This window comes from Cetorhinus maximus, chromosome 13, assembly GCF_964194155.1.
Source record: "Cetorhinus maximus chromosome 13, sCetMax3.hap1.1, whole genome shotgun sequence".
NCBI classification, from domain to species: Eukaryota; Metazoa; Chordata; class Chondrichthyes; order Lamniformes; family Cetorhinidae; genus Cetorhinus; species Cetorhinus maximus.
The window spans coordinates 96,285,639-96,305,036 of NC_135891.1; the positions used below are offsets into that span (position 1 = coordinate 96,285,639).

General features: G+C 40.4%; 1 protein-coding gene across 1 annotated transcript in view; it reads right to left on the reverse strand.

Annotated features, from left to right (window-relative positions):
• LOC144688859 (mucin-16-like) overlaps positions 1–13,815 on the reverse strand; it is a 36,708-nt gene extending 22,893 nt beyond the window's left edge. Inside the window, exons 1-11 of the mRNA XM_078555853.1 lie at positions 13,741–13,815; positions 12,433–12,585; positions 9,910–10,064; positions 9,749–9,816; positions 7,801–7,970; positions 6,983–7,009; positions 6,171–6,319; positions 6,014–6,081; positions 2,425–2,594; positions 2,178–2,323; positions 2,021–2,088 (exon numbers count right to left, since the gene is read on the reverse strand). Coding sequence (XP_078411979.1) covers positions 2,021–2,073 — 53 coding nt within the window. The 5' untranslated portion in view covers positions 2,074–2,088; positions 2,178–2,323; positions 2,425–2,594; ... (6 more) ...; positions 12,433–12,585; positions 13,741–13,815. The remainder of the gene's footprint in view (positions 1–2,020; positions 2,089–2,177; positions 2,324–2,424; positions 2,595–6,013; positions 6,082–6,170; positions 6,320–6,982; positions 7,010–7,800; positions 7,971–9,748; positions 9,817–9,909; positions 10,065–12,432; positions 12,586–13,740) is intronic.
• Between the last annotated feature and the right edge of the window lie 5,583 nt (positions 13,816–19,398).

A 19,398-nucleotide genomic window follows, 5' to 3' on the forward strand; every position in this document is an offset into this window, starting at 1 on the left:
TCAGGAGCTGCATCTTTTTGGTGAATCGTTTATAGCCTGCCACTCGCACCTCAGCCATTGTTATTCCCACTTTTGGTGATGTCTTTGCAACAGCTTACTGAACTGAAAAATTAAAGTAACCATGGAAACTCTGCTGGGATCTGTAATGATTGTTAACAGTGGAAACCCCAAGTGTGGCAGATTACATTTATTCGTACTCATTTTTGTTTTGACCTTGGTGCTGTTTCTAACCTATGAGTCCCTTTTACCAGTATCCCCGTGTAATCACTTGCGTGATCATCTCACATGTTTGTTCCCTTCTGTATTTGGAGTACCCTCAAGATCTAGAACATGTTCTTTAAACCTTGTTTCAACCTCTCTGCATAATCTCTCTATCCCTCTCAGAAATTGAACACTTCACAGTTAGACTTTCTAACCCTGAATTATTTATATCAGTTTAGTCGCTGTTTAACCAGGTCATCACATATCTTCTCATTGGCTGCTCTGCTTTGTGTTTATTTTAGAGAATTCTTCCAAAAAATGTGCAGTGTAAAGTTATATATTAATGAGAATATGTCAAAAAATTGGCAGAAATGATGACTCCAATTTAATGCACTGCCTGAGAACAAGAATAATTTCAATCATCTTGAATGATCTGTGTTGAAACAGGAAAACAAAGTCATAGAAATATAAGCACTGCATCATTCTTGTCTCCAGCCTCATATAGTTTGTTGTTTTCTTCACATTTCAATTCTTCCCTATCATTTTTCAGGTTTTAAGTTGAGGTATTTACTCCTGGGCAATGGAACACCTACAATTTTAAGCACAGACTAGGAGAAGAATTTTCCCGTCGGCGAGTGGGGGCGGGGCCTGCTCGTCGACTTGTAAAATGACGCATGGTGACATCAGGCGGGCATCCCGACGTCACCGTGCGTCATTTAGATTGCCAGTTTGGCAGGCGCACAGTCGCATCAGCTGCGCGCTCGCTGAACTGTCAAAGGCCTATTAAGGCCATTAACAAAGTAATTAAAGCTATTAAGAATGCTGCCTGTCCAACCTTAAGGTTGGCGGAGAGGTGAAGAGCCCAGGCGGCCTTCACATTTTTCATGAAACCTCATCCACGGGTGGGATGAGGTTTCATGAAGGGTTTATTAACTAGATAAAATTTTTTGAAAAAATTAATGGATATGTCCCAACTCATGTGACAGTTTCACATGAGGGGACATGTCCTTAAAATTTTTTTTAACCTTTATTCCATTTTTCAAAACTTAAACTAATGTCCCCGAGGCACGGAGATTTCTGCGCTCTTTTGCGCGCATGCAAAATCCCCCACCACCTGAGCAGGGAGCGCTCAGCGCTTCCGGGTGTGTGTCATGCTGGGCAGGCCTTAATTGGCCCGCCCACGTAAAATGGCTGCGTGCTCCCGCTCGCGCCCCCACAACGCCCCCTGATGGGGGGAAGTGTCTGCCCTATCTCTTTCAGTCATTCCCAGATCAGGTATAGCACACTCAGGTGCAGAGAAAGCCGCCCTTTATTCTGGCCCACAAATATTCCTCAAACCCAACATCAGAAGAGAATCACTCACATGTTCCATGAAACATGTGGAGGGACCATCTTGCTTGGTGTTTTACAGTGAGACTATTAAAGTACACTGTAATTTTTGTCGGTTCACAAGGAGGATAAAAATTGCAAATTCTCAATTATATTGTACGGATATTGCTCATAACAAATCATCTCAGTTAACACATTAATTGGATGAGTTACCTATTACAGGAAATTTGGTCTGTGCTCTATTGATCTTTCAATGATTTAAAACTCAAATGAATTGATTCTTTGGTGAGCCCCAAGAAATCCTCCCTGCTTATAGCAACAGGAGATTTAATATACATCTAACAGGAAAATAAAATACACTTCAATAGTATTAATTAAACACACAAACAACAATTAAAATTGTGTAGAATATCTGGAAATGTCAATACTTCTGAAATGTTAAGTATTATTGCTAAACTTATGAACAATCTTGAAACAGATGCTGAAATACCTGAAAGATAGAACTCTGCAGCTTGAGAATGTCCTGTTTATATTGCTGTTCATGAACAGGTTTTTCAACTAAAGGAAAGTAACAGTCACAGTTTTAGAGACAAATGTCGTGTAACTATTTCAAAACAATTTTAAAAATAATTACGTTGTCGACTGACCTGGTAAGCAATAATACTTGATGCAGATTTGTGCAGTGCAGAACTGGAAGACTGCAGACTTGCTGTCGGGGCCAAGTTTGTTATAATAAAGGTCACATTAAACTCAAAGGGCTTTGTTTGTATGTTTGGAGCTGGTTCATGATAATCTGAAAAATCAATGATGTGTTTAATTATACTCAATTTGACCATATTAAAACACATACATAAAACAAAATAGAACAAACTATTTCTGTTAAATGTCAAATACCATTTACGTAGAGGCTGTTGCTGTCCAGTAAATAGGTTCCTAAAGTGGAGATGCTCTTCGTGTTGTCTCTGAACTCATGGTACACAGTAACTTTGTTAACCTTCTGAGGAACAGAATCATTTCTGAAAGTGCAGACTGCCTCCACACTGGTGTCCTCCTTATTGGCTAAGCTGTTGAATAGATATGCAATTAAGTGAATAAGGAAAAAAATTATGAAATCCTATTTAGCAGACACCTGATTTCTTATCTTTGTGCCCATTCTGTTAAGAAACTGGGGCTGAAATTCCTCAATGTGTTACAACTAATACAAGTGTCAACCTTGTGTTATACTGAACTGTTTTGAATGAGTTTATGGGATTAATTATGCAGAATAACTTTGATTTGTGAATATTTGTTATGTTTCGGAGAAATTAATTTATCCGGAGTTTTTATTTGTTGAAAATAATGCATAAGTGTCCATGCCAATAATGTGTTTTTATTGACAGGACATGAGCACATTTTTGATTACGTTCCCAAAATTTCTCTCAAAAGCAAACCTGTTGAATAGCAATTTATCACGGGGCTGACGTTTTTGGCTTATGAAGAGTTTGGTAAACACCAATTCAAAGTGAATGTGCACATTCTTTCATGCTTCCGACCTCATCAGTTGAATTAATGAGGCATACTGGAAAAGTGGTCTTAAACGAGGAAAGAGAGAGAATGGGAATTTTTAAAAACTGATTCAACTGTTTCAGTCTACATAGTAGTCCTGATGCATCAGTAAATCATGTTTTCCTCGATGTGTTGGAGGAGGAGAAGACAGTAAAGTGTCGAAGGAGATCTATACACTATACTAGAAGTACTGTTAGAACTCACTACCCCAAGTGACAGAACAACCTGACTTCAGATTCATTGTGAAATGACTCTCTCAAAGAAGCAACAGGGGAATTGGCCCTTCTCTAGGATGCAAACCTGCAGCTCAAGAGAAACATCTGTACTTCTGTTAACAGTAATTGTAATAGTGGAAATATTGCTCCTTTTGCCACAGGAACTGTCAGGACACTCAGCAAAGAATAGTAGATTTGTGGATACAACTCTGTCACCCAGGTCACAAATTGCAATCAATCAAAAAAAAACCCATTAATCCACCCGTGTTGCCATTCAGGCACCTGTGCGAGGTCCTAACACTTTAAAGAACAGAAAATAATTCAAGAAAAGGATAATTGACGTGTGACCACAGCATCATTACCTGAACTTCCAGAAAGTGCAGAGAGAAAAGATGTACATCCTTGGGAGTATTTACAAAAATGACAGATATTGTAACTCCTTCTTAATTGACTGTTTATGTGTGAGACTAATTTCACTTTCAATATATTTATTTTCATAAGATATATCACAATATTAATAACTACTATATTATTCAGAGTCTGAAAATTAATTAATTAATATTTTGTTTAAACTTTCTATCTGGGTCACCTTTGCGTTCAAGATGAGGGACTTTAGTGCTGGAGAAGAAAACTTCCAATAATAAGTCTAATTATATTCAAGCACAGTTAGATGCCAAGTAAACTTCTCTTTAATCTGCCCCACCAATATGGCTCAAATCCAATCTTAGAACAACATCACGCACACATTCACTAAACACATATAGGAAGCAGTTTTAAATGGAGACCATTAAAGAAAGTGAAGTGGGGTAATTGAAATAATTTTATATTAAAACTGATATTAATTTGTTCATTAACAGCTTTAAAAGTAGACAAATGTAGTTATGAGCATCAACAGCATTAAAAGCAGACAAGTATAGTTATGAGAGCTCTTTCTGGGCATGATGGGAAATATAGTCAATACTGAGAACTAACGAAGAATCACAAGCCATAAACCTAATAGCCTTCACAGCTTGGGGAAACAAGGAGATAAGGAAACAGACAGGAGACACAAACCCCTGCTCAGGCCAAATGCTGAAATTGTTGAGATAACAGGGAACATCTACAGAACGAAGTACCCCCACTCTTGATTAGGTTATGTATGTGTTAAGGCAATGCCGATGATGGGGGTTATACCACACAGTGTTTTGCTATGTGAGAACCATGGGCTATAAAATTGTGACACAAACTTTGTATTTTCAGCGATCCTTGGAAAAGCAACCAGGATGATCTCTCCAGCATGTGCTTGAATAAAGACCTTGCTTACTGGAACTCACAGACTTGAGTGGTCTCATCTTTTACCACAACAAAAGCATCCTCCGTTAATGGTATGTTAATTGTATTATTAAGGTTAAGGATATACAGGGAGAGGGCATTGATTGATTAAGTACCTTGAACATATATAAAGAGATATCCCTATAAGGGGCTGTCAATTTGTTTAATTAGTTAATTAGTCTGTTTTATTTTGTTGGTATACTCAAAAGAGTCTAAAGAGAGACTTATAGGACACTGGGTATTGGGTCGAGAGGAGCAGACATTGTAATGTTTCATCCTGTAATAAATATAGTAATAAGTAAAAAGATTGGCATTTAGTTTCCTATTTCACCAACTGGCTTCACAATGAATATTCACCCTCCATATCATCTTACATAGGCTGACAAGGAGCAGGAAAATTACATATTCTCAAACATATAGGACAAGTATTGCTCACAGGCATCTAATCACTTTAATCTTCAGTAAATATATCAATTGGATCAAAACATTTTCTTGAGACTGTTTACAGAAAAATCTGTCCTATAATCTATGAAGTGATTTTAGGGCCTGAATCTTCAGGTTGCCATGCGGGGGCAGGCCCTGCTTGCCGACACGTAAAATGACGCGCGGTGACGCTGGGCGTGCGTCCCGATGTCACCGCGCGTCTTTCCGATCTTCAGCTCGGCGGGCGCACACCAGAGTCGTCGGTGTGCCCACCAAACTGTGGAAGGCCTATTAAGGCCATTTAAAAATTAATTAAAATAATTAATGGAGCTGCCCATCCACAGGCGGGGTGAGGTTTCATGAAGGATTTATAAATCAAATAAATTTTTAAATTAAAATTTATTGACATGTCCCAGCTCAGGTGACACTGTCACATGAGAGGACATGTCTGAAAATTATTTTTTTTGTCTTATTTAACTTTTTCAAAATAAAATTAAACACCCTGAAGTAGCTCTGTGCCTCAGGGAGATTTCTGCGCTCTTTCGTGTGCATGCGCGACTCAGGCCCCGACTCAGCCTCCTCCCCCGGCCCACACAGGGAGTGTACAGCACTTCCGGGTGCGCGTCACGCTGGACGGGCCTTAATTGGCCTGCCCACATAAAATGGCGGTGCGCAGCCGATCGCAGGCAGTGATCAGCTGTGCGCCCGCACCCGCTCCCACTCAGCACCCCCAACAGGGAGAAAATTTTCCCCTCGGCGTCACATCCAAATAAATTGACAGGAAATCCTAGCTGCTTACGGCAGCAGCAATATTACTGGACACCTAACATTAATGATCTGAACACTAAAACAACAATCAAAACTCTGAAGAATACCTAGAAAGTTTAACCATTTTGTAATAATATATATTTTTAATAGACTTAGAAATAATAAACTTTGAAATAATGTTCAAACAGACACTGATTGTGTTTGATGTCAACATTCCTTACCTGAAAGAGATGACTTTGCAGCTTGAGAATGTTCTGTTGATTTTGCTGTTAGTAAACAAGTTATTCAACTGAAAGAAAGGAGCAGCCACAGTATTAGAGAGAATATTCTACAATTAATGAACATATATTTATATTAATAATTAAACTGTCAACTGACCTGGTTAACAATAATACTTGATGCAGATTTATGCAGTGCAGAACTGGAAGATAGCAGACTTGCTGTCGGAGCCAGGTTAGTTATAATGAAGGTCACATTAAAATCAAACGGCTTTACCTGCAGGTTTGGAGTTGTGGCCACAATTGGTGCTGTTATGAAAAAATAGATAAACGTTAAACTGAGAATAAGTAATCTCTGTAATTGCATCATTTGTATTCCAGAGTGAAGGTAAAATAAATCAAGAATATAGAAACCACAACAGAATATTGCATGCTGCTGGCAGAGCTTTTTAAGGTATGACGGGATGGAAGGAATTAGCTTCCTTTCCCAAGGAATAACTATTGCTATCGCATATGCAATTGGGGCAGAAACTACCCTAACCAGTGATCATGTAACTGACTGCTTCCCTGTTTAGAAAGTTCTCCTGATTTTCTTGAGTCTGTTACTGACTTGGAGTCTTGTACTTACATCTAAACTTGGGCAACAGATCCAATTTCAGATACTGTTAGCTGCTTCTTACAGGTTACTTACACGATGTTATCAGCCTGTTCATACATGCCTCACCTGAAGGGGAGAGGATAACACAACACATACAAAATCCCTGCTAAATCATAAACATTCTCAATTCGAGAATTTACCTGAATGGTCAAACAGGAAAATAATGAAACCAGCTCTAAATGGGAGAAATTGCATCCCTAATGAGATGGATGCATTTCACAATATATATAGAGTCTAATAAAGATTTACTTTGTTGTTTCTCATTGCAATAATAGAAAATCTTAAATTAACAAAGAAACAGAAACCATACTCACGGGATGTAGGAGCTGATTCATGGTAACCTGAAAAATCAAATATGTGTCTTATGTAAAACGAGTCAGGTGGAAATTCATCATTAAATAGTGGAATAAGGTACATTGATTGATTTGGTTTAATTTTCCTCAATTTGATCACACAAAGGGAAGAATTTTGCCCTTGATGGGCAGGCGGGCCCCACCAGCTCGGTGGCGGGCGGGCCGCAGATCTCCGCCACTGAAACGGGCCCCACCACCATTTTGAATGGGCGTGCCACCCAACGGGAAGCGCTATGCGCTTCCTGTGCGGGGGGGAGGGATTCCCCAACTGTCAAAGTGTGCTCTTTCCCGCACATCTCCCTGAGACTAAGTGCTGTCTCAGGGAGAATGCTGAAAGTTTTATAAACTTAAAAAATAGAAAAATAAAAAAATTATTAATATGTCCCCCTCATGTGACAATGTTATAAAGTTTATTAAAGTTTTTTAACACAGACCTGAAACCACATCCCGCCAGTGGATGAGGTTTTGTGTTTTTTCCTGGCCTGCCCGCCAACATTAAGGTTGGACAGGCAGGGCCTTTACTTGGCTTAATTATCCTGTCAATGGCCTCAATTGGCCATTGACAGGTCAGCGGGTGACAGCTGATTTCACTGTCTGCCCGCCTTCCTGAATATTTAAATGGGCAGGATGATGTTGGGGGTTCCTCCCGACGTCATCCCGTGTCATTTTCACATTGGCGAGCGGGCCCCGCCCCCAAATCGCTAACTGAAAAATTCTGGCCAAACACTTGATAAAATGAAAAGTCATAAAACAGAATCTATCCTTTAAATGATAAATACCATTCACGTAGAGACTGTTGTTATCCAGCGAATATGTTCCCAAAGTGGAAATGTACTTTGTGTTGTCCCTGAACTCATGGTGCACAGTAACTTTATTAACTTCCTGAGGAGAAGAATCATTTCCAAATGTGCAGATTGAGTACACGCTGGTGCTGCCAGCATTTGCTGGACTGGAAAATAAAAAGTTATTTAATTAAATAAATTAGGAAATTTTATGATAAATGTGGCAGACATAAGCCTTTCTGCTGTTATGGGCACCAATGTATAATGTTGGGGCTAAAATTCAATATGTTGCAGCAAAAATGAATGCCAGCTGAGAATTTTTGCTTAATAACTCTTTCCACCTCAACATTGACAGTTTGTTTTTGGCTCTGCAGGAGGTAGCTTGAAGTTGGTTTGCTGCCTGCATTACATTGGACAGTCACAACTTAATCACGCATTGTAATTCCTGCCCTCATTTTCAGGGCTATCTAATTTAATTTCTACTATTTCATTCACTAATTTCTAGATTCGGTAATGCAGGAGGCACAGTCGCTCATTACCCCCCAGGTGATAGTTTGCCCCACCAGATAAGTATCTTTGAAAGGAATTGAAAGGTTTGGCTTGCTGAGCCCCATAATCCTAGCTGTCTGCTCTGTGCTTGCTATTGAAAGTGGAAGACTGCTAACGTTCAGCACAGGTGCGCAAATGCAGATGAGCTTTGAGGGTAGCCTTGCGCAGCTGTGGGGCTAGAAGGCCCACCTGCAGACTGCACCGTTCTGGTACGGATGGCAAGAGTCTGGGCTGGCTGGCTGCAGGGAGCAGCAGGGCACTGGGAGCACTAATGCTGTCCTCCTGAGAGAGGGTAGCACGTTCATGCTCCATGGAGCCAATTCCCGGGGAGGCACCTCAGCAAACCTAGTAATCTGTTGCAGGACAGATTGCTGGACTGCTGTGACGCTGTGCAAGCCCTTTTGCTCATTATAATCCATGATGGCAGCAAGCCGACCTTCTGAGTTTCCACTGCAGCACTCAGACATTGAGTGGCTGCTGCTTGTCCTGAAATGGAAGCTGTGACATTGGCCATCAGGCCCTGCATCATGGTTGGGTCCACAAGTGGGCAAATGGATTGACCATCACTTCCAAACTGACCACGACCTAAAAGATGGTCTCCATGTTATTTACAAAGTCCTGTGCTAAGTTGGTGCTGGGCTCCTTCATGCTCCCTAACACTAAATGTAGGCTTTCTGACAGGCTTCCCAATGCACAAAGAATTTTGTTGTGCATAGCCATCAGTGTTTGTGTGCAGGGGTACTTCGAAATGCTTCTGCTTCCTCTTCAGCGATCTCACCCTGTGGCAAGTTGGCACATGAGCTATCTTTGCTCCCTGCCTTGGCTGCAGTCCATTCTGTTCGGTGCCTCACCACACGCAGATCCTGCTTCTAATCTATCCTAAGATACATGATGGGCAGAACCTTCAGGTCGGCGAACAGGGGCGTCATTCAGATATTCAGTTCGGCGGGCGCGCACTGGAGTGGGCTGTGCGCCCGCTGGACTGTCAAAGGCCTATTAAAGTCAATTAAAATACTTAACTGAGCTGCCTGTCCAACCTTTGTTGGCGGGGGGCAAGCGAAGAGCCCAGGCGGCCTTTGCATTTATCATGAAACCTCATCCATGGGCGGGATGAGGTTTCATGAAGGTTTTTAAAGTTCAATAAAATTTTTAAATAAAATTCATTGACATGTCCTAGCTCATGTGCCACTGTCACATGAGGGGGTATGTCTTAAAATTTTTAAAAGTCAAACTGATCTCCCTGACAATATCAATGATACAAATGATTTGAGCATAGGACCAACAAACAGAGTTCTATAGAACAACTGGAAACCATAATTCGAAGTTAAGCACTTATACTAACTTTTAGATAACCTTGAAACAATATTAATCCTAATCAGTGTTTATCGTTCCTTACCTGAAAGAGAGAACTCTGCAGTTTGAGAATGTTCTTTTGACCTTGCTGTTAGTAAACAGCTTGTCCAACTGAAGGGAGAGGAACAGTCACAGGTTTAGATATAAAAGCAAAATAATTGATTCAAGGATGCATTTGCAATAATTATTAAATTGCCAACTGACCTCATAAGCTATAATATTTGATGCAGATTTGTAAAGTGCAGAACTGGGAGATTGTAAACTTGCTGTTGGGACCAAGTTAGTTATAATGAAGGTCACATTGAAATCATAGGGTTCTTCTTGCAGGCTTGAAGTTGTGGTCAGAATTGGTGATGTTGCTATCAAGAAAACATTGGTAAATCATTGAATCAAAAATAAAACACTTCTATTATGACTGCATCATCTGTATTATACGGAGTAAAGACAAAATAAACCAAGAACATAGAAACCACAGCAGTATATTTCAAGTTAGGGATCTTGCAGCCAAGAGGAGCACCCAACAACTTTCCACTACACTTATGAAATAATGTTGAAACATTCATAACCAGTGATCATTCAATATATTGCATCTTGGTGGTGACAGACTTTTGGGGCAGAATTTTACCAGTTGGCGAGTGGGGGCGGGCCTGCTCGCCGACGCATAAAATGATACGCGGTGACGTCGGGGGGAACTCCCGACGTCATCGCGCCCGATTTAAATTTTCAGGAAGGCGGGGGCGCAGCAAAATCAGCTGTGCGCCCGCCGACCTGTCAATGATTAAGGAGCCCCAGTGGGAACTAGAAAAAACATGAAACCTCATCCACGGGCGGGATGAGGTTTCATGTAGGCTTTAAAAAAATTTTAAGAAAGATTTTGTAAAAATTATGGACATGCCCCAGCTCATGTGACATTGTCACATGAGGGGACATGTAAGGGAAATTTTATTTTTCTATTTTTGTCTTTTTTACATGTGCAGCCGATCTCCCTCGGGTTGCACTTGGCCTCAGGGAGATGAGTGCGCTCTTTCGTGCGCATGCGCGAAAGAGCGCACTCTTGATTTTGGGATTCCCCACCCGCCCGCACAGAACGTCTGAAAACCAGCCAGTCTGAGTTCCTACCAATCACAGAATCCATTCAGTGGTGGCATTTAAATCTTTTTTTCTCTCTGTAGCCTCTAAGACCCTTGGTTTTCCTATTTTAATTTAGGTATTTTGCAAATCATTCAAGTTGCTACTTTGGTTTACTTACTGGGACTGAAATGATGCCCTGGTCAATTAGTGGACGCATGCTCAGTGCATTGGGGAGGATTTTCCCCTTGTCGGACAGGCGTGGTGGGGCGGGCCTGGGAGCGGCTGTGCAATGGACCGCCGCCCACGATCGGGCCCCGACCGCAATTTCACACTGGCTGGCCAATTAATGGCCAGCATGAAACATGCACTGATAACCTCAGTGCTGCCTGGCTGCAGGCGGGAGGAGCACGAGCACTGAAGTGTGTGCATGTGCGGGGATATGCTCAGTGAAAGCTTCCTGAAGGCACAGAGCTGCCTCAGGGAGCTGAAGATTTTTACCATGAAAAATAAAGATATTAAAAATAAGGAAAACATGTCCCCACATGTGACTCTGTCAGACGAACAGGGACATGTGGAAAATGAGTTTTAGAATGTTTTATTGTTTTTTTTTACTGTGTTGGAAACCTCATCCCGCCCTTGGATGAGGTTTTGCAAAAGATGTAAAGTCCACCTAGCCTATTCGCCCGCCCGCCAACTGTAAGGTTGGATGGGCAGGGAAAAATTCACTTTAATTACTTGATTAATGGGCTTAATAGTCCTCATAATTGTCGGCAGGTGCGCTGCAGACTCTTGCACGCGCCCGCTGACCGGAATATTGCGCGAGTGCGCGATGATACTGGGACATTCACCCGAAGTAATCGCGTGCTATTTCACACTCGTGCGTGTCGGGTGCACGCCTGCATGCCGAGGTGAAAATCGTGCACATTGAATTACATTGAATGTGCAGAACAGAAACAGACCATTCAGCCAAGCTGGTTTATGCAGTCTTTACATTCCACACAAGTCATCTCTCAAGCTAATTACATCTACCCACTCAGCCCTCATATCCCTCTATTCTCTTCTTCCTCAATACAGTCACCTAAAATCCCACTGTGTGCTATTTTAGCAGAGATATTAAAGCACATTGATTGTGAAGGGTTTAACATTTCTGCTAAGATAAGTGCAGTTTCAGAGGAACATGTTAAACGTTTATACACTAATGTTCCACAGTGGCATTTCATGAGCAACCTCCTCCTACACTTGATAAACTGGGGAACATGCTCAAAAGGATAATTATGCTTGATGTTTGCTTTCCTGCAAAATCATTTTTATAAGTAACCTGGAAATAGACTGCATTTTATTAAATAGGGGTAGATATTTTGGGAACTGATTGAGATGTAGAATTTTTTGGACTTCATTGTTAAATAGTTCTTTTTCAATACAGAAAGGAATAACTTTGTATAATAGGCAGTTAACATGTAGTGATTGGAATAAATGCACCAATATTGCGACAACAGCAAACTGGCAAATGTTATGGCACATGTTTCATTCCTGCAACATTGTAGCCGACACAAAGCTACAAAATTCTGTAATAATTTCATTATGTATTTATAATCTGTATTAGATTGAAAAGATTAAGAACGCAACAAGCGGTATAATGTACTCTGAACTCACCACTTGTAGTGAGTGATGTTGCGATTGTGATTGATTCAGTTGTCGATGCTTCAGTAGAGCTCCCAGTAGCTGTTGCTGCTGTTGTACTTGTTGATGCAGCAGCTGATGTAGAGGATGATGCTGCAGTGATAGCCTGTGTACTTATAGTCGAGGTTTCTGTTGTTGTTGTGAAAGTAGTTAATGGTGTAATTGAGGCAAACAGTCAACTTGAAATAATATTTTCAGAAATGTGCATTAAAATACAAACTACAATGCTTTGTTAACAATAAGGTATAATGTAGATTACGCAGTAGCATAACAACAGCAGTAAAACAAAAAGTGAGATTTACAAATTATTCTACCTTGCGTTATTGTAACTGTAATGAATAAGATGACAAACCTTTTATCATTTAGTTGTGGGTCAGATTTTCAATGTGGGGTTGCGAACCCCAAATAAATTTATTTTGAAATGGGCTGATTGAGCAGCAGGTGAGTTTGGCACCCAATTAGAAGTACCTCCAGGAGGCGGGAGCTGCCTATTTGGCGCCAGCGGCAAAGGCAGGTGGCAGCCATGTTGCGGACTGCTGTATCTTGCTGAGCAGAGCAGGAAGCTCTTGAAATGGCAAGGAGGATAAAGATGCCAAAAGGTGGCCATGTGTGCACAGCCTGGTGCTAGTTGACCCCTCAAATATCACAAAAAAACCAATAGAAACAAACTTTCTTTTGACCCATGGCAACCCCAAAAGATGTGCACCACACTGTTTGACTTCAGCCAGAAAAAGATTGAAAATTCCATTCTGTTCCAGACAGGCCCTGTACAGGCTCCTTAAGGAGCTGAATGGGTTGTTATTTGGTGGTGCATAGGTTTCTGTTCCCTCCCCTTGCAGATTCTTTGAAAACTGCAAAATGTCCTGGAGGCAGCAGGATTGAGTAATGTCCTCCAGGTGAAAAAATTCAAATTTTGTCTGCAACTGTTCCTGCCCCACCAGCAAATGAAAATCCAGCCTTATATATTCATAATCCTGTATTAGATAGAAAGGAATCAGATTGGAATTGCTGATAACGAATGTACTGTGATACTCACCACACTGCAAACTCCTAGGTTTTGCTAACACTTCAGTGTAATGCAAACGACTGAGTAACAGAGTGTTACCATTTTGAAACAGCAACATAGCACCAAATGAGATTTGCAGCTGATTCTTCCTACATTATTGAAGGCGACAAAGTACCACTGTAAAATCTGGTTACTATTTCATGCTGTTTGTCTAATCCTGCATTGGACTGAAAGGAATCAGGTTGAAACTGCTGTTAAATATTTACCAGGATACTCACCACTTCTTGTAGTAAGTGGTGATGTTGAGATGCTTGTTGATGCTGGAGTAGAGCTTCCTTTGCTTGGTACTTCTGGTGAACAAATTACTCAGTTGATTAAATATATCCATGCTGTAACAGCAAAAAAACCATCAAGCAACATTTGCACATGAATTAGATTGGAAGATAAATTTTAGAAAGATACTCACCACTTGTGGTAGTGAGTGGTGATGTTGAGATGCTGGTCGATGCTGGAGTCGGGCTTCCTGCGGTTGTTGCTCCTGGTGTACTTGTTGATGCAGGAGTTGATGAAGAGGCTGGTGTTGCAGTGCTGGTACTTGCAGTCGGGGTTTCTGTTGTTGCAGTGAAAATAATTAATGAATTATACGAGGAAACTAGCAACTTGGACGATCTTAATAAGAAATGTGAAAGAAAATACGAACTGCTATGATTTGTTAACAATTAAACATCATACAAATTACCTCAAAATATTTTCAGTAGAAGCAAAGCAGCAAGTGAAGTTTGCACATAAATCCTATGTATTACTGTAGCTGGAAACATCTTGAAATAACATGCAGAGGCATGGAAATTAAATGTAACTAATTTTTCAGCACTCTCGACTCTGTGTCAAGAGATTCTAGGAGCCTACTCCAGGACTTGAATACCAATTTCAAGGCAATACTCCAGTGCAGTACTGAAGGAATGCTGCTCGCTTGGAGGTACTACCTATTGCATGAGTCATTAAACCGAGTCACCATCTGCCTGCTCCAGTGGATGTGAAAAATATCATAACTGTATTTTGAAGGAAAGCTGGCAGTTATTCCTGTTGATATGGGCAAGGTGGATGGTATGGAAAAGATTAGTAAGTTCATGTTTGTAGGTCGTTGCTGTGTGCAAGGTATCTGTATTTTTTCTACATCACCGCAGTGACATTACTTCAGATGTGTTGCATTGGCTGTGAAGCATTTTGAGAGTGCTGCTGGTGGTGAAAGTCACTATATAAATGCAAGTCCTTAATTTTTATTTTCTATTTCACAGTGTGTACCTAATCCTGCATTTGTTTTAAAGCACTCAGTTTAAACTGTTGATAAATATTTACACTGATACACACCACTTGTGGTAGTGAGTGGTGATGTTGAGATGCTGGTCGATGCTGGAGTCGAGCTTCCTGCGGTTGTTGCTCCTGATGTAGTTGTTGATGCAGGAGTTGATGAAGAGGCTGGTGTAGCAGCGCTGCTCTGTGTACTTGCTGTCGAGGTTTCTGTTGTTGCAGAGAAAATAATGAATGATATATATGAAGCACATGAGCCACTTGGAATACCATATTCAGAAATGTGCATTAAAATACAAACTGCTGCGATTTGTCAACAATTAGACATGCTGCAAATTCCTCACAAATATTTGCAATCGACACAAAGCAGCAGGTGAAGTTTGTGAATGATTCTCTCATGCATTGTTGTAATTGTAATCAGCAAAATGCACTATTTTGTTTTAATTTCAGTATATAGTCATAATCCTGCTTTACATTTCAAGGAATCAGATTGGAACATAAACATGTAGTATGATACTCACCACTTGTTGTCATGCCTTGTATTGCTGCGATTGTTGTTGATTCAGCCGTCGATGCTGGAGTGGAGCTGTTTGTAGTTGATGTTTCTGCTGTACTTGTTGACGTGAGAGTTGATGCAGAGCTTGATGCTGCAGTGGTGCTCTGCACACTTGCAGTTGTGGTTTCTGCTGTTTCGGTGACAAGAAATAATGGCACATTAGATTCAAAGCAGCAACTTGCAAGAACATATTCAAAAATGTGCATTAACATTCAAACATCACCGGTTTGGTAACAAATTGCCCCAAAAGACGACACAATCATGTTGTAGCTGAACGAAGCAGAAGGTGAAATTAGCAAATGTTTCTCCCCTGCGTTAATATGAATGTAAAGAATAAAACTGGAATATTTTCAATTCATTTTAATATGAAATCATACTCCTGAATTAAATTGAGAGCAATTGCATTGGAATACCAGATAAACGTGTACTTTGATACTCACCACTTGTTGCAGTAGCTTGTGTTGTTGCGATTGTCGTTGATTCAGCTGTCGATGCTGGAGTGGAGCTGCTTGCCGTTGTTTGTGCGATTGCACTTGCTGACGTTGAAGTTGATGCAGAGCTCACTGCTGCAGTGGCGGTCTGTGCATTTGCAGTTGAAGTTTCTGATGTTGCTGTGGAAGTGGGGAATGGCATTAATGACAGAAACAGGGAACTTGGAATGAAATACACAGAAACCTGAATAAAATGCAAACTGCTGTCTTCCTTCCATTAACGCTTTGGTAGAATACAAATTACTCAGCTGATTAAATATATCCATGCTGTAACAGAAAAAAACCATCAAACAGCATTTGCACATGAATTATATTGGAAGATATATTTTACAATGTTACTCACCACTTGTGGTAGTGAGTGGTGATGCTGAGGTGTTGGTCGATGCTGGAGTTGAGCTTCCAGTGGTTGTTCCTCCCGATGTACTTGTTGATGCAGGAGTTGATGAAGAGGCTGGTGTTGCAGTGCTGCTCTGTGTACTTGCCGTTGAGGTTTCTGTTGTTGCAAAGAAAATAATGAATGATATATATGAAGCACATGAGCAACTTGGAATACCATATTCAGAAATGTGCTTTAAAATACAAACTGTTGCGATTTGTTAACAATTGACATGCTGCAAATTCCCCACAAATAATTGCAATCGACACAAGGCAGCAGGTGAAGTTTGCAAATGATTCTCCAATGCATTGTTGTAATTGTAATCAGCAAAAGTGCACTATTTTGTTTTAATTTTGGTATATAGTCATAATCCCGCTTTACATTTCAAGGAATCAGATTGGAACATACAAATGTATAATAATACTCACCACTTGTTGCAGTAGCTTGGGTTGTAGTGATTGTTGTTGATTCAGCCATCGATGCTGTAGTGGAGCTGCTTGTAGTTGTTGATTCTGCTGTACTTGTTGACGTGAGAGTTGATGCATAGCTAGATGTGTCAGTGGTGCTCTGCACACTTGCAGTTGTGGTTTCTGCTGTTTCAGTGAAAATAAATAAAGGCACATTAGAGTCAAAGCAGTAATTTGCAAGAACATACTCAAAAATGTGCATTTATATTCAAACATCACTGTTTTGTTAACAAATTGCCCCAAAACACAACACAGACATGTTGTAGCTGAACCAAGCAGAAGGTGAAATTAGCAAATGATTCTCCCCTGTATTAACATGAATGTAAAGAATAGAACTGGAATATTTTCAGTTCATTTTAAAATGTAATCATACTCCTGATTTAAACTGAGAGTTTTTGCATTGGAATACCAGATAAACGTGTACTTTGATACTCACCACTTGTCGCTTGTGTTGTTGCGATTGTCGTTGATTCAGCTGTCGACGCTGGAGTGGAGGTGCTTGCCGTTGTTTGTGCGATTGCACTTGCTGACCTTGGAGTTGATGCAGAGCTCACTGCTGCAGTGGTGGTCTGTGCATTTGCAGTCGAAGTTTCTGATGTTGCTGTGGAAGTGGATAATGGTATTACTGACAGAAACAGGGAACTTGGAATGAAATACACAGAAACATGAATAAAATACAAACTGCTCTCTTCCTTCCGTTAACTCTTTGGTAGATTACAAATTACTCAGTTGATTAAATATATCCATGCTGTAACAACAAAAAAACATCAAGCAACATTTGCACATGAATTAGATTGGAAGATAAATTTTACAATGATACTCACCACTTGTGGTAGTGAGCGGTGATGTTGAGATGCTGGTCGATGCTGGAGTCGAGCTTCCTGCGGTTGTTGCTCCTGATGTACTTGTTGATGCAGGAGTTGATGAAGAGGCTGGTGTTGCAGTGCTGGTACTTGCAGTCGGGGTTTCTGTTGTTGCAGTGAAAATATTTAATGAATTATACGAGGAAACTAGCAACTTGGACGATCTTAATAAGAAATGTGAAAGAAAATACAAACTGCAATGATTTGTTAACAATTAAACATCATACAAATGACCTCAAAATATTTTCAGTAGAAGCAAAACAGCAAGTGAAGTTTGCACATAAATCCTATGTATTATTGTAGCTGGAAACATCTTGAAATAACATGCAGAGGCATGGAAATTAAATGTAACTAATTTTTCAGCACTCTCGACTCTGTGTCAAGAGATTCTAGGAGCCAACTCCAGGACTTGAATACCAATTTCAAGGCAATACTCCAGTGCAGTACTGAAGGAATGCTGCTCGCTTGGAGGTACTACCTATTGCATGAGTCATTAAACCGAGTCACAATCTGCCTGCTCTAGTGGATGTGAAAAATATCATAACTGTATTTTGAAGGAAAGCTGGCAGTTATTCCTGTTGATATGGCCAAGGTGGTTGGTAAGGAAAGGATTAGTATGTTCATGTTTGTAGGTTGTTGCTGTGTGCAATTTATCTGTATTTTTTCTACATCACTGCAGTGACATTACTTCAGATGTGTTGCATTGGCTGTGAAGCATTTTGAGAGTGCTGCTGGTGGTGAAAGTCACTATATAAATGCAAGTCCTTAATTTTTATTTTCTATTTTACAGTGTGTACCTAATCCTGCATTTGTTTTAAAGCAATCAGTTTAAACTGTTGATAAATATTTACACTGATACTCACCACTTGTGGTAGTGAGTGGTGATGTTGAGATGCTGGTCGATGCTGGAGTCGAGCTTCCTGCGGTTGTTGCTCCTGATGTAGTTGTTGATGCAGGAGTTGATGAAGAGGCTGGTGTAGCAGCGCTGCTCTGTGTACTTGCTGTCGAGATTTCTGTTGTTGCAGAGAAAATAATGAATGATATATATGAAGCACATGAGCCACTTGGAATACCATATTCAGAAATGTGCATTAAAATACAAACTGCTGCGATTTGTCAACAATTAGACATGCTGCAAATTCCTCACAAATATTTGCAATCGACACAAAGCAGCAGGTGAAGTTTGCAACTGATTCTCCCATGCATTGTTGTAATTGTAATCAGCTAAAGTGTACTATTTTGTATTAATTTCAGTATATAGTCATAATCCTGCTTTACATTTCAAGGAATCAGATTGAACATAAAAATGTATTATGATACTCACCACTTGTTGTCATGCCTTGTATTGTTGCGATTGTTGTTGATTCAGCCGTCGATGCTGGAGTGGAGCTGCTTGTAGTTGTTGATTCTGCAGTACTTGTTGACGTGAGAGTTGATGCAGAGCTCGATGCGGCAGTGGTGCTCTGCACACTTGCAGTTGTGGTTTCTGCTGTTTCGGCAAAAAGAAATAATGGCACATTAGAGTAAAAGCAGCAACTTGCAAGAACATACTCAAAAATGTGCATTAACATTCCAACATCACTGGTTTGGTAACAAATTGCCCCAAAAGACGACACAATCATGTTGTAGCTGAACGAAGCAGAAGGTGAAATTAGCAAATGTTTCTCCCCTGCATTAATATGAATGTAAAGAATAAAACTGGAATATTTTCAATTCATTTTAATATGTAATCATATTCCTGAATTAAATTGAGAGCAATTGCATTGGAATACCAGATAAACGTGTACTTTGATACTCACCATTTGTTGCAGTAGCTTGTGTTGTTGCGACTGTCGTTGATTCAGCTGTCGATGCTGGAGTGGAGCTGCTTGCCGT